This window comes from Cetorhinus maximus, chromosome 5 (genome assembly GCF_964194155.1).
Source record: "Cetorhinus maximus chromosome 5, sCetMax3.hap1.1, whole genome shotgun sequence".
Lineage (NCBI taxonomy): Eukaryota > Metazoa > Chordata > Chondrichthyes > Lamniformes > Cetorhinidae > Cetorhinus > Cetorhinus maximus.
Genome location: NC_135883.1, coordinates 174271198 through 174285716, shown reverse-complemented (window position 1 = coordinate 174285716; position 14519 = coordinate 174271198). Strand labels below are relative to the sequence as shown.

Sequence of the window (14519 nt, the reverse complement as noted above, 5' to 3'; positions counted from 1 at the left end):
AGCCAAGTTGCACACAGAAACACCCCACAATCTACGTTGACACAATGAATAAATAATCTGTTTTAGTGACATTGATGGAGTGATAAATATTGACCAGAGAATCAGGTTGAACTCCCCGGCCCCCGTTCCAATCCCATTCCAATTCCAATTCCATGTGCACCATCAATCTACTGTCCATCATCGGTAAAGTAATGGAAGGGGTCATCAACAGTGCTATCAAGCAGCACTTGCTTAGCAATAACCTGCTCACTGATGCCCAGTTTGGGTTCGGCCAGGGCCACTCAGCTCCTGACCTCGTTACAGCCTTAGTTCAAACATGGACAAAAGGGCTGAACTCCAGAGGTGAGGTGAGAGTGACTGCCTTTGACATCAACGCAGCATTTGGCATCAAGGAGCCCTAGCAAAACTGGAGTCAATGGGAATCGGGGGGAAAACACTCCACTGGTTGGAGTCATACCTAGCACAAAGAAAGATGGTTGTGGTTGTTGTAGGTCAATCATCTCAGCTCCAGGACATCACTGCAGGAGCTCCTCAGGAGTGTCCTCGACCCAACCATCCTCAGCTGCTTCATCAATGGCCTTCCCTCCATCACAAGGTCAGAAGTGGGGATGTTCACTAATGATTGCACAACGTTCAGCACCATTCGTGACTCCTCAGATACTGAAGCAGTCCATGTCCAAATGCAGCAAGACCTGGACAATATCCAGGCAAGTAACATTCGTGCCACACAAGTGTCAGGCAATGACCATCTCCAACAAGAGAGAATCCAACCATCGCCCCTTGATGTTCATTGGCATTACCATCACTGAATCCCCCACTATCAACATCCTGGGGGTTACCATTGACCAGAAATGAACTGGACTAGCCAAATAAATACTGTGACTCCAAGAGCAGGTCAGAGGCTAGGAATCGTGCGACGAGTAACTCGCCTCCTGACTCCCCAAAGCCTGTTCACTATCTACAAGGCACAAGTCAGGAATGTGATGGAATACTCTCCACTTGCCTGGATGAGTGCAGCTCCTGCAGCATTGAAAATCTAGACACTGTCCAGGACAAAGCAGTCCGCTTCATTGGCACTACATCAACAAACATTCACTCCCTCCACCACCGATACACAGTAGCAGCAGTGCGTACCATCTACAAGATGCACTGCAGGAATTCACCAAGGCTCCTTAGACAGCACCTTGCAAACCCACAGCCACTACCACCTAGAAAGACAAGGGCAGCAGATAGATGGGAACACCACCACCTGGAGGTTCCCCTCCAAATCACTCACTGTCTTGACTTGGAAATATATCACCGTTCCTTCACTGTCGCTGGGTCAAAATCCTGGAACTCCCTTCCTAACAGCACTGTGGGTGTACCTACATCGAATGGACTGCAGTGATTCAAGAAGGCAGCTCACCACCACCTTCTCAAGGGCAAATAGGATGGGCAACAAATGCTGGCCCAACCAGCCAAGCCCACATCCCGTGAATGAACAAAAAAGAATGTTTGCATTTCTACCGATAACACTGGAAAACTAGGTGTACGAGAAGGATGTGTGACTGTTTCCTCTGGCAGGGAAGGTCATCATTTTGAAACTGAGAAGTGATGTTAGGAGAAGTTTCTTTACACAGAGGGTTGTTGGAACATGGAATACTTTGCCGCAGGCAGTAGTTGAGGCAGACTATTAGGTCTATTAATGAAAAATTGAATAAATATTAGAAACAGAAGAAGCACTTCAAATGGGGTGAAAACAAGGTGTTGAAATTAGCTTTACGATTGTCCTAGCAAAAACCAGCCCAGACACAACAAAGGTAATTCTCAACATCTCTGCCTGGGCAGAACCAATTACACATTCTTTCAAGAACATGTCCAATTGTCATTCATAGACAGCAACAGAATAAACATTGTTTGGCTCTATAATGGGAATGTGATTCAATCTGCCAGTTTACTGCCCAGGCAGCGAAGGTATGAATTACCCCAATGGAATGAATGGCCTCCTTCCGTGTCTCAAACCTCTATGAAAATAAAGACAAGAGATTATTTTGGTTGAAAGAGCATGTGTGGTGGTGGTGGAGTGGTGGGGTGGTGGGGATGGGGTGGTGGTGGTGGGTGCAGGGTGGGATGCATAGTAAAACTCTTAACATCCTGGAAATAATCTTTGTTTCAGTAGATAAATCCCAGTTTTAGGAGAAATCTGTGGCATCCAACCTGAACTTTACAAAGACAGGCAGCCGATAGATCCTGTAGAAATAGCGTCGCTCGACCAGCCAATCCCTTACAGAGATGGTTTCTATTCCACCTTTTTCATATACAGAGGTAATCTGAAAAAGAAAGCATTTAGACAAATTCTGTTGTTAGAATTAAACTGGAACTTAGGGGGAAAAAAGGTTAATAGTTTAACATAATCAGCGTGTAATGGTAACTGAAAAGGACACAGAGCGAGACCGTGGTAAGGTTAGTGATCAGAACTACCAGTAATTGAATCTTTGCAAAAATGGGACTGCTTGTCAAACACTGAAACATGTCTGAGTTCCTCACATCCAGTAGCAGACACCTCCTCAAAATGTCTAACCAATTTATGCTGTTTTCAAATTGAAAAATCTCAGTGAAGTCGCACAATCCAATAGGCTTTAAAAGCTACAGACTGTGGGAGAAAAGAAAGACTGCGGGTAATAAAGAAATCCAGTTTTGAGGTCCTTGGAAAGAATGGAACTGGAGACAGTGCACTGAATCTTTTCAGCACAGTGAGGCTGAAGGAAGGAGGAAAAGCACATGGGACCAAGAACTTGGAGTTTAAGAGCAATGAGTGAGGAGAGATCAGAGCATTGTACTGTTGACAAAATAGAAACAAGTAAGATTGCAAGGAAAAGAGGTAGATGTTGGTAGCTCGAGAGGAAACATGGATCACCAATGAGGCGGCAAACATGTTCCTGTATTCTATCCAGTTACTGATGGACAAACAGGCACTAGGGTGAGGAGGCTTCCTGTAGACCCAATAAAAAGATGCAATAGTTAGCTACCAATTATGGAACATACTGGAGCTACTACTAGCCGAACAGGTTGCATAACACTATCCCGGTGTACTCTCCATACTGGCTGAAATCAGCAATAACTGCAGGTTCCTGCAAAGCACTCTTCATGCTATAACCTTTCTCCAAACTAATAGAATTTAATTAGGCAGTTTTTTGAAAGCTGAGTTCCAAACAGAAGCAGTCAGCCACCAGATAATTTTCAAACGCTACTGGATAATTTAGAGCACGACCTTTACCACACACAAGGGGGTGGTAATAATGGTCTTATGCAGGAGAAAAGCACTGAATATTAATCATAGGAGCGTCATGTTGAATTTTCAATGTAGACATTATCTAAAAAGAAACAACCAACCTTTCACTGACCTCACCAGGCTGTGTGTGAAACAATTCAAGGCATGGATCTACACATAGAGTCCATTAATACAATGCAGATCTGCTAAAATAATCCATTAGTCGGCGTTTATTTGCACTTGGTTGATGAGACCAGATTAAGCTAAACTCACGTTAAACTAAGATGGCAATCAAAAATATTCATACTTTAAAATGATTCTTTCCCTTCATCATACCTGATGACAAGTTAAATATTTATTATTCTGCAACAGGACATATGCTGTACCTTTATCTGAAACCTATGCAAGAAATCTTAAAAAGGAGGGCATGAGTGAGTGAATGAGTGGGGGGACTGAGCGGGAAAGGAGGGCATGAGTGAGTGGAGGCTGTAGGATGGGAGCTATGAATAAGTGGGTGCAGGTCTGAGTGGGATGGTAGACATGAGGGAGTGAGTGGGGGACTGAGTGGAGGCCCTACCGGAAATTTTTCATATCATTTGACATCTTTTGCTGGCATCTGGGGTCATATATATTCATTCTTGGGATATGAGCCTTTGCTGCCCATCCTTGGTGATGAGTTAAAATGGGGTCACATTGGAAAATAGTTTGTGAAGCACCGCCATAGTCCTTTGCTTTGCTTCACATGTACATAACCCAGCAAGGTCATGTTCTGTTGTTAGGATGGATTCATTCTGTATTACATGCACTAACTGCATTTAACACATAAACGCTGAGGTCACTTTGGTGATTTAATACAAATGCACTGGTCCACAGTCTTGACAGTAATAGAAGGTAAACAAAGGCAAAACTGCAGTTTCTACCCAGTTCAAGTCTAATAATTCCACCCATCTGAAATGGCCTAGAAGTATTTATATTTCACTACAGATCATGAAATGTGCTACAATTACATGATCCCTTGTCACAAAAAACTTTCAGACCTTTTTTGTCTTCGGCCACTAATTTTCAGACCTTTTTAGTCTTCGTCAGCCACTCTCATTCCTGCATGAGGAAAAGCTTTTTTAGGCAGTGAATGTTTAGGATCTGGAATGCACTGTCTGAGATTGTGGTGGAGGCAGATTCAGACATGGTTTTCAAAAGGATATGTACCTGAAGCAAGAATATTTTCAGAGCTATAGGGAAAGGGCAAGGGGAGTAGGACTAGCAATGTTGCTCTTGCAGCAATCCAGCATGACTTGACTGGTTGAATGGCCTCTTTGGTGCTGTAACCATTCTATGATTCTATGATAAATGCATCTATGCCATTAGTCTCAATTACTGTTTGTGATAGCAAGTTCCATTGAAGTCTGTGGAAACATTGAACTCTACGTACTGACAACATCTGTTGCTTCATCAGGGAATTAATTATGCTTTGAGAGTAGGATTACAGCAGACTCCAAAATGCTAGAAAATGTCACAAATACAAAATGTCATGTCAAAATAAATTTCCCAGCTTTAGTACTGCCTTTGTCACAAAACTGAGCTATTGTGTATTTCAGCCATTTGTTTGAGCCTTGGGTGATGGGATGTTATTATGTGCAGCTTAAGTGATGACCCACAGCTCTTTGTGCATTATATATTCGAGTCTGGATTTAAAGTTACATAAGTAGAAAGGAGCATAAGAAATAAGAGCAGGAGTAGGCCATTCGGCCCCTCGATCCTGCTCCACCACTCAATAAGATCAGAGCTGATCACATTGTGTTTCGAATTCCACATTCCCAGCTACCCTTGCCAAACAGGAATCTATCTACCTTTTTTTTATTCATTCACGGGATGTGGGCTTGGCTGGCTGGGCCAGCATTTATTGTCCATCCCTAGTTGCCCTTGAGAAGGTGATGCTGAGCTGCCTTCTTAAACCGCTGCAGTCCATGTGGTGTAGGTACACCCACAGTGCTGTTAGGGAGGGAGTTCCAGGATTTTGACCCAGTGACAGTGAAGGAACGGCGATATATTTCGAAGTCAGGAAGGTGAGTGACTTGGAGGGGAAATTTCAGGTGGTGGTGTTCCCATCTATCTGCTGCCCTTGTCCTTCTAGGTGGTAGTGGTTGTGGGTTTGGAAGGTGCTGTCTAAGGAGCCTTGGTGAATTCCTGCAGTGCATCTTGTAGATGGTACACACTGCGGCTACTGTGCGTCAGTGGTGGAGGGGTTGAATGTTTGTTGATGCGGTGCCAATGAAGCAGATTGCTTTGTCTTGAATGGTGTCCAGCTTCTTGAGTGTTGTGGGAGCTGCACTCATCCAGGCAAGTGGGGAGTGTTCCTTCACACTCCTGACTTGTGCCTTGTAGATGGTGGACAGGCTTTGGGGAGTCAGGATGTGAGTTACTCGTGAGTTATTCCTCTGCCTTAAAAATATTTGATGGCCCTGCCTCCACCGCCTTCTGAGGCAGAGAATTCCAAAGTCGCACAACCCTCTGAGAGAAAACATTTCGCCTCATTTCTGTCCTAAAAGGGTAACACCTAATTTGAAAACAGTGCCTCCTAGTTCTGGTCTCAGCCAAAAAAGGAAACATTTTTTCCATGTCTACCTTGTCAAGACTGTTCAGGATCTTATATACTTCACAAATATTGCTAACTTTTTGGATGGTGTTGCTGATGTTGATACAGGGATAAATTTATTTTATTCATTCACGGGATGTGGGCTTCAGCGCCCTCAGTGCTGCCTCCAAGTGGTGTTCAATATGGGAGCATTGATTCAGCAGCTGAGGGAGAGTGGTACATGGTCTTGGCATTGCCATCTTTATTGGCATGACATTACACCAGCAGTTCATGATCATCTTCTTCCTCACAGCACTCCATCATCTCTATTTGTACTCATCATTAGAGCCCGACCTCCATCCTACCTACATAGTCACCAATTTTTCTGGGTGCTTCGTGGTTCACAGTAATGGAGACACAGCACTAAGAGAAAGGCGAGAAGCACATTTCAGCTTTCAGAGAACACAAGCCTCTTGCACTTTGCTCCCATTCCTTATGAATTAACCTGATCCCTTCAGTGCAGAAAATATTAGGGACAGCCACTGGGAATTTCCTCCTGACCGTCCACTATAACTTCAATGTGCCTGTATTTTCCACCACTATTGTGCTGATGTTACAGGTGTTGGTTGGGGAAGGAAATTTCTGGCAAAACCTCCAAGGAAAATACTGTCTAATGTTTCAACAACAACAACAACTTATATTTATATAATGGCTATAATATAATGAAATCTCCCTTGGCACTTCATAGAGGCATCATAAAACAAAGAATAATACTGAGACACATAAAGAGATATTAGGTGAGCTTGGTAATGGAGGTTGGTTTCAATGAGCAGCTTACAGGAGGAAAGTGAGCTATAAAGGCAGAGAGAGGTGTAGCGAATGAATCCCAGAGCTTAGGGCCCAAGCAATTGAAGGCACGGCCACTAATTTTGGAGCGATTGAGATCAGTTGATGAATTAAAGGAGCACAGCTATCTCAGCAGATTGTGGGGGTGTATGAGATTACACAGATAGGAAGGGATGAGGCCATGGAGGGAGTTAAAAACAAGGATGGAAATTTTGAAAAAGGATGTTACTTGGCCAGAAGCCAATGTAGGTCAGCGACCACAGGGTCATAGGGGAAACAGGCTTGCTGCGACCTAACATATGGACAGCAGAGTTTTGGATGACCTCAAGTTTAGAGTCTAGAATGTGAGAGATCAGTCAGAAGTGCATTGGAATAGTCAAGTCTATAGGTAGCAAAGGCATGATTGAGGGTTCTTTTTTTTAATTCAATCACAGGATGTGGGCTTCACTGGCTGGGCCAGCATTTATTGCCCATCCCTAGTTGCCCTTGAGAAGGTGGTGCTGAGCTGCCTTCTTGAACCGCTGCAGTCCATGTGGTGTAGGTACACCCATACTGCTGTTGCGAGGGAGTTCTAGGATTTTGGCCCAGTGACAGCGAAGGAACGGTGATATATTTCCAAGTCAGGATGGTGAGTGACTTGGAGGGGAACTTCCAGGTGGTGGTATTCCCACCTATCTGCTGCCCTTGTCCTTCTAGATGGTAGTGATCGTGGGTTTGGAAGGTGCTGTCGAAGGAGCCTTGGTGAATTCCTGCAGTGCATTTTGTTGATGGTGCACACTGCTGCTGCAGTGCGTCAGTAGTGGATGTGGTGCCAATCAAGCGGGCTGCTTTGCCCTGGATGGTGTCAAGCTTCTTGAGTGTTGTGGGAGCTGCACTCATCCAGGCAAGTGGGGAATATTCCATCACATTCCTGACTTGTGCCTTGTAGATGGTGGACAAGTTTTGGGGAGTCAGGAGGTGGCTTCCTCGTCTCTAACCTGCTTTTATTTATATGGCTAGTCCAGTTCAGTTTCTGGTCAATGGTAACCCCCAGAATGTTGATAGTGGAGGATTCAGTGATGGTAATGCCATTAAATATCAAGGGCGATGTTTGGATTCTCTCTTGTTGGAGATGGTCATAGCCTGACACTTGTGTGGCAAGAATGTTACTTGCCACTTGTCAGCTCAAGCCTGGATATTGTCCAGGTCTTGCTGTATTTGGACATGGACAGCTGCAGCATCTGAGGAGTCACGAATGGTGCTGAACATTGTGCAATCATCAGTGAACATCCCTACTTCTGACCTTATGATGGAAGGAACGTCATTGATGAAGCAGCTGAAGATGGTTGGGCCAAGGACACTACCCTAAGGAATTCCTGCAGTGATGTCCCGGAACTGAGATGACTGACCTCTGACAACCACAAACATCTTCCTTTGTGCTAGGTATGACTCCAACCAATGGAGAGTTTTCCCCCTGATCCCCACTGACTCCAGTTTTGCTCGGGCTCCTTGATGCCACACTCGGTCAAATGTTGCCTTGATGTCAAAGGCAGTCACCTCACCTGTGGAGTTCAGCTCTTTTGTCCATGTTTGAACAAAGGCTGTAACGAGGTCAGAAGCTGAGTGGCCCTGGTGGAACCCAAACTGGGCATCAGTGAGCAGATTATTGTTAAGCAAGTGCCGCTTGATAGCACCGTTGATAACCCCTTCCATTACTTTACTGATGATGAAGAACAGACTGATGGGGCATAATTGGCCAGGTTGGATTTGTCTTGCATTTTGTGTACAGGACGTACCTGGGCAATTTCCCACATAGTCGGGTAGATGCCAGTGTTGTAGCTGTACTGGAACAGCTTGGCTAGGGGCGCAGCAAGTTCTGGAGCACAAGTCTTCAGTACCATTGCTGGAGTATTGTCAGGGCCCATAACCTTTGCAGTATTCAGGGCCTTAAGCCATTTCTTGATATCACGTGGAGTGAATCGAATTGGCTCAAGACTGGCATCTATGATGCTGGGGACCTCTGGAGGAGGCCCAGATGGATCATCCACTCGGTACATCTGGCTGAAAATTGCTGCAAATGCTTCTGCCTTATCTTTTGCACTGATGTGCTGGGATCCTCCATCATTGTGGATGGAGATATTTGTGGAGCCTCCTCCTCCAGTGAGTTGTTTAATTGTCCACCACCATCCACAACTGGATGTGGCAGGACTATAGAGCTTAGATCTGATCCGTTGGTTGTGGGATCGCTTAGCTCCGTCTATTACTTGCTGCTTCTGCTGTTTGGCATGCAAGCAGTCCTGTGTTGTAGCTTCACCAGGTTGACACCTCATTTTTAGGTATGCCTAGCGCTGCTCCTGGCATGCCCTCCTGCACTCTTCATTGAACCAGAGTTGATCTCCTGGCGTGATGGTAATCGTGGAGCAGGGGAACTTTCAGGCCATGAGGTTACAGATTGTGTTCGAGTACAATTCTGCTGCTGCTGATGGCTCACAGCTCCTCATGGATGCCCAGTCTTGACTGGCTAGATCTGTTCGAAATCTATCCCATTTCACATGGTGGTAGTGCCACACAACATGATGGAGGGTATCCTCAATGTGAAGGCAGGACTTCGTCTCCACAACAACTGTGAGGTGGTCACTCCTACCGATATTGTCATGGACAGATGCTTTTGCGGCACGCAGGTTGGTGAGGATGAAGTCAAGTCTGTTTTTCCCTCTTGTCGGTTCCCTCACCACTTGCAGCAGACCCAGTCTAGCAACTATGTCCTTTAGGACTCTTCCAATTCGGTCAGTGGTGGTGCTATTGAGCCACTCTTGGTGATGGACATTGAAGCCCTCACCCAGAGTGCATTCTGTGCCCTTGCCATCCTCGGTGCTTCCTCCAAGTGGTGTTCAACATGGAGGGGCACTGATTCATTGGCTGAGGGAGAGCGGTACGTGGTAATCAGCAGGAGGTTTCCTTGCCCATGTTTGACCTGATGCCATGAGACTTCATGGGCTTTGGAGTCGATGTTGAGGACTCCCAAGGCAACTCCCTCCTGATCGTATGCCACTGTGCCGCCACCTCCGCTGGGTCTGTCCTACGGGTGGGACAGGCCATACCCAGGGATGGTGCTAGTGGAGTCTGGGACATTATCTGTAAGGTATGATTCCGTGAGGATGACTATGTCAGGCCGTTGCTTGACTAGTCTGTGAGATAGCTCTCATGATTTTGGTACTAGGCCCCAGATGTTAGTAAGGAGGACTTTGCAGGGTCGACAGGGCTGCAATTGCCGTTGTCATTTCTGTGCCTAGGTCGATGCCAGATGGTCCATCCAGTTTCATTCCTTTATCATTTCATCAGCAGCTGAGCTGAGGCAGGGGCTAAGTTCGGTGGTGTTGCAGATGTGGAAACAGATGGTCATAGTGATGGAATGAAGATGAGGTCGGAAGCTCACCTTGCGATCAAACGTGTCACCAAGGTTGTGGACAAATTGGCTTAATCTCAGGCTGTTGCCAATGAGAGGGATGGAGTTGGTAGCCAGGGAACAGAGTTGGGAGTGGGAATCAAAAACAATGGCTTCAGTATTCTCAAAATTTAACTGGAGGAAATTTTTGCCCATCCAGTATTAGATGTCAGATAAGCAGTCTGATAGTTTAGCAACAATGGAGGAGTCTAGGGAGTTGATGGTGAGGTAGACTTGGGTGTCATCAGTGTACATGTGAAAACCAATGCTGTGTCTTCAGATGATGTCGCCAAGAGGCAGCATGTAGATGAAAAGCAGAAGTGGGCCAAGGAATGACCCTTGGAGGACACCAGAGGTAACGGTGCAAGAGAGCAAGAGAAACCATTGCAAGTGATTCTCTGGCTATGATTAGAAATTTAAGAATGGAACAAGGTGAGAGCAGTCCCACCCAGCTGGACAACAACAGAGGGGCATTGAAGGATGATAATGTGGCCAACTGTGTCAAAGGCTGCAGGCAGGTCAGGAAGGATGAGGAGGGAAAGCCTACCTTTGTCACAATCGCATAAGGTGTCATTTGTTACTTTGATAAGAGCCGTTTCAGTACTATGGCAAGGACAGAACTCAATTGGAGGGATTCAAACATGAAGTTCCGGGAAAGATGGGAATGGATTTGACAGGCAACAACAAGTTCAAGGACATTGGAGACCAATGGGAAGTTGGTCATGAGACAGTAGATTGCAAGGATGGTGGGGTCTAGGGTTGGCTTTTTGTGAAGAGGGGTGATAACAGCAGAGGGAACCAGTTACAATATCAGATAACTTGGAGGTAAGGAGGGGAAGTTTGCTGATCAGCAGTTTAGAGGAAAGAGAATTGAGAGTACAGGAGGTGGGTCTCATGGACAAGATGAGCTCAGACACGGCGTAAGGAGAGATAGGACATAAACCAGTGAAGAAAACAAGTTCAGGGCTAAGGTGAGGGAGCATTAAAGGAAGTTTGGCCAGGTGGGTTGGTGGAAGAGAGGGACTTGACAGAGGCAGCCAATCGAATGGTCTCAATCTTCGTGGCAAAGAAGTCCATGAGCTCCTTGCACCTACTGTTGGAGATGAGGATGGAGGGGACAGGGGAGAGGAGTTTAAGAAGACAGTTTGCAGTAGGGAGAAGAAACCAGAATGATCCTGGAATGGTGAGCAGTTTGACCAGATGAGATCAGAACCCGCTAATATTTTAAGTGGTCCAGGTAGATCTTGCAGTGGGTGGCTAAACCAATTGTCCACCATATCCTTTCAAGTCTGCGTAACTTAAACTTAAAGAAGCAGAGATGAGGGCCATACCAGGAAGAACGGCCAGGGTGAGAGTCAGTAATTGTTTTGCTGGGGACTAAGACATCAAAGATGGAAATGGAGGTTGGGTAAATGAGTAACTGCAGAAATGTTGCAGCTAACAGAGAGCAAACGGATTTTGAAAGTGCAGTTGGAACTTTTTATTCATTCAAGGGATGTGAGCTTCGCTTGCTAGACCAGCATTTATTGCCCATTCCTAATTGCCCTTGAGAAGGTGGTGGTGAGCTGCCTTCTTGAACCACTACAGTCCATGTGGTGTAGTTACACCCACAGTGCTGTTAGGAAGGGAGTTCCAGGATTTTTACCCAGCGACAGTGAAGGAACTGAATCGGTGGATAATTTTAATCCGAGAATGGATACAGAAGTGTTGGGGCAAGGAAGTGGGATGTGGGTGGAGAATGATACAAAGAGGTGATTGGAGATGGCCTTATCTGAAATTGATACAAAGGGACTTGCAAAACCATGTGAGGTGGCAAGTTCAAGGGGGTGGCTGTGAATGTGAGTTGGGTAGTTTACATGCAGGGTGAGATTCAGGGAAGATAAAAGAGCAGTGAACGCAGAGGAGAGAAAAGATGATGAGTTGAGATTGAGGTTCAAATCATTGAGGATAGAAGTCATCAGTGCAGGCGCTGAGGGAGGAAAGCAGTGAAGATATCTCAGTGATAAACTTATATCGTACTTGGGAGGATGGTTGAAAACGATGAGTTTGACTGAGAGGTGAGAAGGATGGAACAAGGTGAGATGCTCGAAGTAGAATAAAGTGCCAGAAGAGTAAGGGGTCAGGCTAATTTGTGTTCTGATGATAAGTGCCACACCTCCACTGCAATGGTGTTGATGGGGTATGTGGCATGTTCGCTTCAGCCAGGTTTCCATCATCCACAATAAGCTCAAGAAGGGCGAGGGCCTTGTTTGTAAGTGAATGGGTTTTCTGGAAGGAGATGCATAGAGGGGTGGTGAGAGGTGATCCACTGGCAAAGTCCACGGGGTCAGCAGTGCCAGGAAAGATTGGACAGAAAGAAGGTTGGCAAGGTTAGCCCCCAGTGGGTTCACTGGGCAGGAAGGTTGATGAGAGGCTTTCTGGTGACAGTGTTGTGACAGAGAAGCCCAACCCAAATATTGACTTACCTGTTCCATTTCAGAGGCCGATGGCATTTTCTGCTTTTATAAAATCATAGAATGATACAGCCCTGTAGAAGGCCACGTGGTCCATTGTGTCCTTTGTGACCTTTGACCCAGAAGCAAGTACAGTAGGGAAAATTTGTAACTTCATTCAACTGCCTATGGAATCTGTAATTGTTTATAAGACTGAAAAGAACTTTTAAGTACCTGTATCAATTGTAAAGGGATCAATTATAATTTTCTTGTACAATAAGAAATACTGGTCCATGTGACTTGGAAACCTTAACATGGAAGCAGTGGCAATAGAAAGGAAGTTAACACCAAAAAGCCATGTGGCCAAACACACAAAGAAGCTACTTCTGTAAAGAAAAAAGGAAAGTGGCAGCAGAGGGGAGAGCATAGAAGGCACATATACAAGGAGTTGGGTGTATGTAAAACAGGTAAACAGAACAGAATGCTGAAAACAGGGTTAGAGCATGGATTGTGAATTGGACAATTTTATTGCTGCTGCTTCAGCTTTACCAGAGCCAACCAAACCATTTAATGAGATTTATTAAAGGGATAAAGGAGTCTTTGGGGAATCTGGGCCATCAAGACTGCCATGAACCTTGCTGAGGAGGTACTGCAGGGGTGTGCCATTTGGGTGATGACCGGCTCTGGAAACCTCCTATGGAATATGGTTGCCAGTGAACATGACTCAAGGGCTAAATCAATTGAGTGGGTAAGCGAGACAGTGGACGTACCGTGGCCAAGTTAGAGAATTTTAGAACTGCAGGGGTCACCACATGTCCGCAGGGAGTGATGTGGGTGCTTGTGGTTGCATAAGACCTATCTTTGTTGTATCGACAATTTAAAGTTAAATTTATCTTTTTATTTGAAGTATCATTTGGTTCTGATTCATGTTAAAGTAAAAGCTACAAAACTGGAACCTTGTTGGTAATTTCTACATTTAGGGGTCATTCAGAAAATTTTGGTATTTTGGTTTACGGGTTCCTGCTGGGGATTGTAACACTGTGCTGATGCTTTCAAAGAACTGTCCAGTTAGTTCCACTCCCCTGCTTTTAACTTGCATTCTTGCACATTTTTGAATTTCTGCCATTTGTGGAATTTTTTAAAATTCTCTAATATCTTGTAATTATTCCCGCAAATTCCTGTTCCTTCCTAGACAGAACAGTTTTGTGCAAAAGGAGGAAAGTGTCCAAACAGTAAAGTATAGATTTACTAAATAAGCTGTGTGACTATTGACAGATCAAACGCTGCAGTGAAAGGAACGAGTAGTTTCTGTTACCTTGGAAACATAGGATGCACTGATTGTCCAGTACTCTTGGTAGGATTTGGCTTTGCTTGCAGAAACAATTTGCAGATCGTAAGGATTGTAGCGAGCTCTTGGGTCATCCCGAGTTCTTGCGAGACAGTACAGAAAATCTCCCATGTCCTCCTTCAGAGTTGTAGCATCCTGCAGTAGAAAGGCAAACATCACTGTATTATGCAGACTTTTGTGCAAATGAAATGGCAGAGCTGAAAGGAACAGGGCATGTTAACACAGGCGTCTAGCCTCAGACTACAGTAGAAACAGAAAAACGTTTACAGCACAGGAGTAGGACATTTGAACCATCTGTATTTTCCTAATTTTGATAACATTTGGGAGGCAGAACCACTTCCAAGTTCTGACCCCGCTCACTGCCCCAGCCTGCCCGTTGGCTTAATTTTATGGGAGGTGGTCAATAAGCAGGTTGTCTCTGCATTTGCCATCCAATGAAGCAGGACAGCCAATTGAAGCCCATGAGTCAGGGGCAGCCAGCAGGCCCACTAGGAAAGCTGCATGATGCTAAGCTGCACGAAGCAGAAGAGGACACCACAAGATGGAAGCGCAAAACGGAAGGTGGAATGGGCAGCTATTCCCTTACACTAGATCTGTCTGCAGATGAAAAACATTGGCCAGAATTTTCTGTCCCGCTTGGCATTGGA

At 45.3% G+C, this 14519-nt stretch overlaps 1 protein-coding gene across 1 annotated transcript in view; it reads right to left on the bottom strand.

Moving 5' to 3' along the window:
• LOC144681154 (dynein axonemal heavy chain 6-like) overlaps positions 1-14519 on the bottom strand; it is a gene marked incomplete at its 3' end in the record, with an annotated part of 934896 nt that overhangs the window by 914275 nt on the left and 6102 nt on the right. The window contains exons 2-4 of the mRNA XM_078542881.1: positions 13840-14007; positions 6192-6245; positions 2197-2309 (exon numbers count right to left, since the gene is read on the bottom strand). Of these exons, the coding sequence (XP_078399007.1) occupies positions 2197-2309; positions 6192-6245; positions 13840-14007 (335 nt within the window). The remainder of the gene's footprint in view (positions 1-2196; positions 2310-6191; positions 6246-13839; positions 14008-14519) is intronic.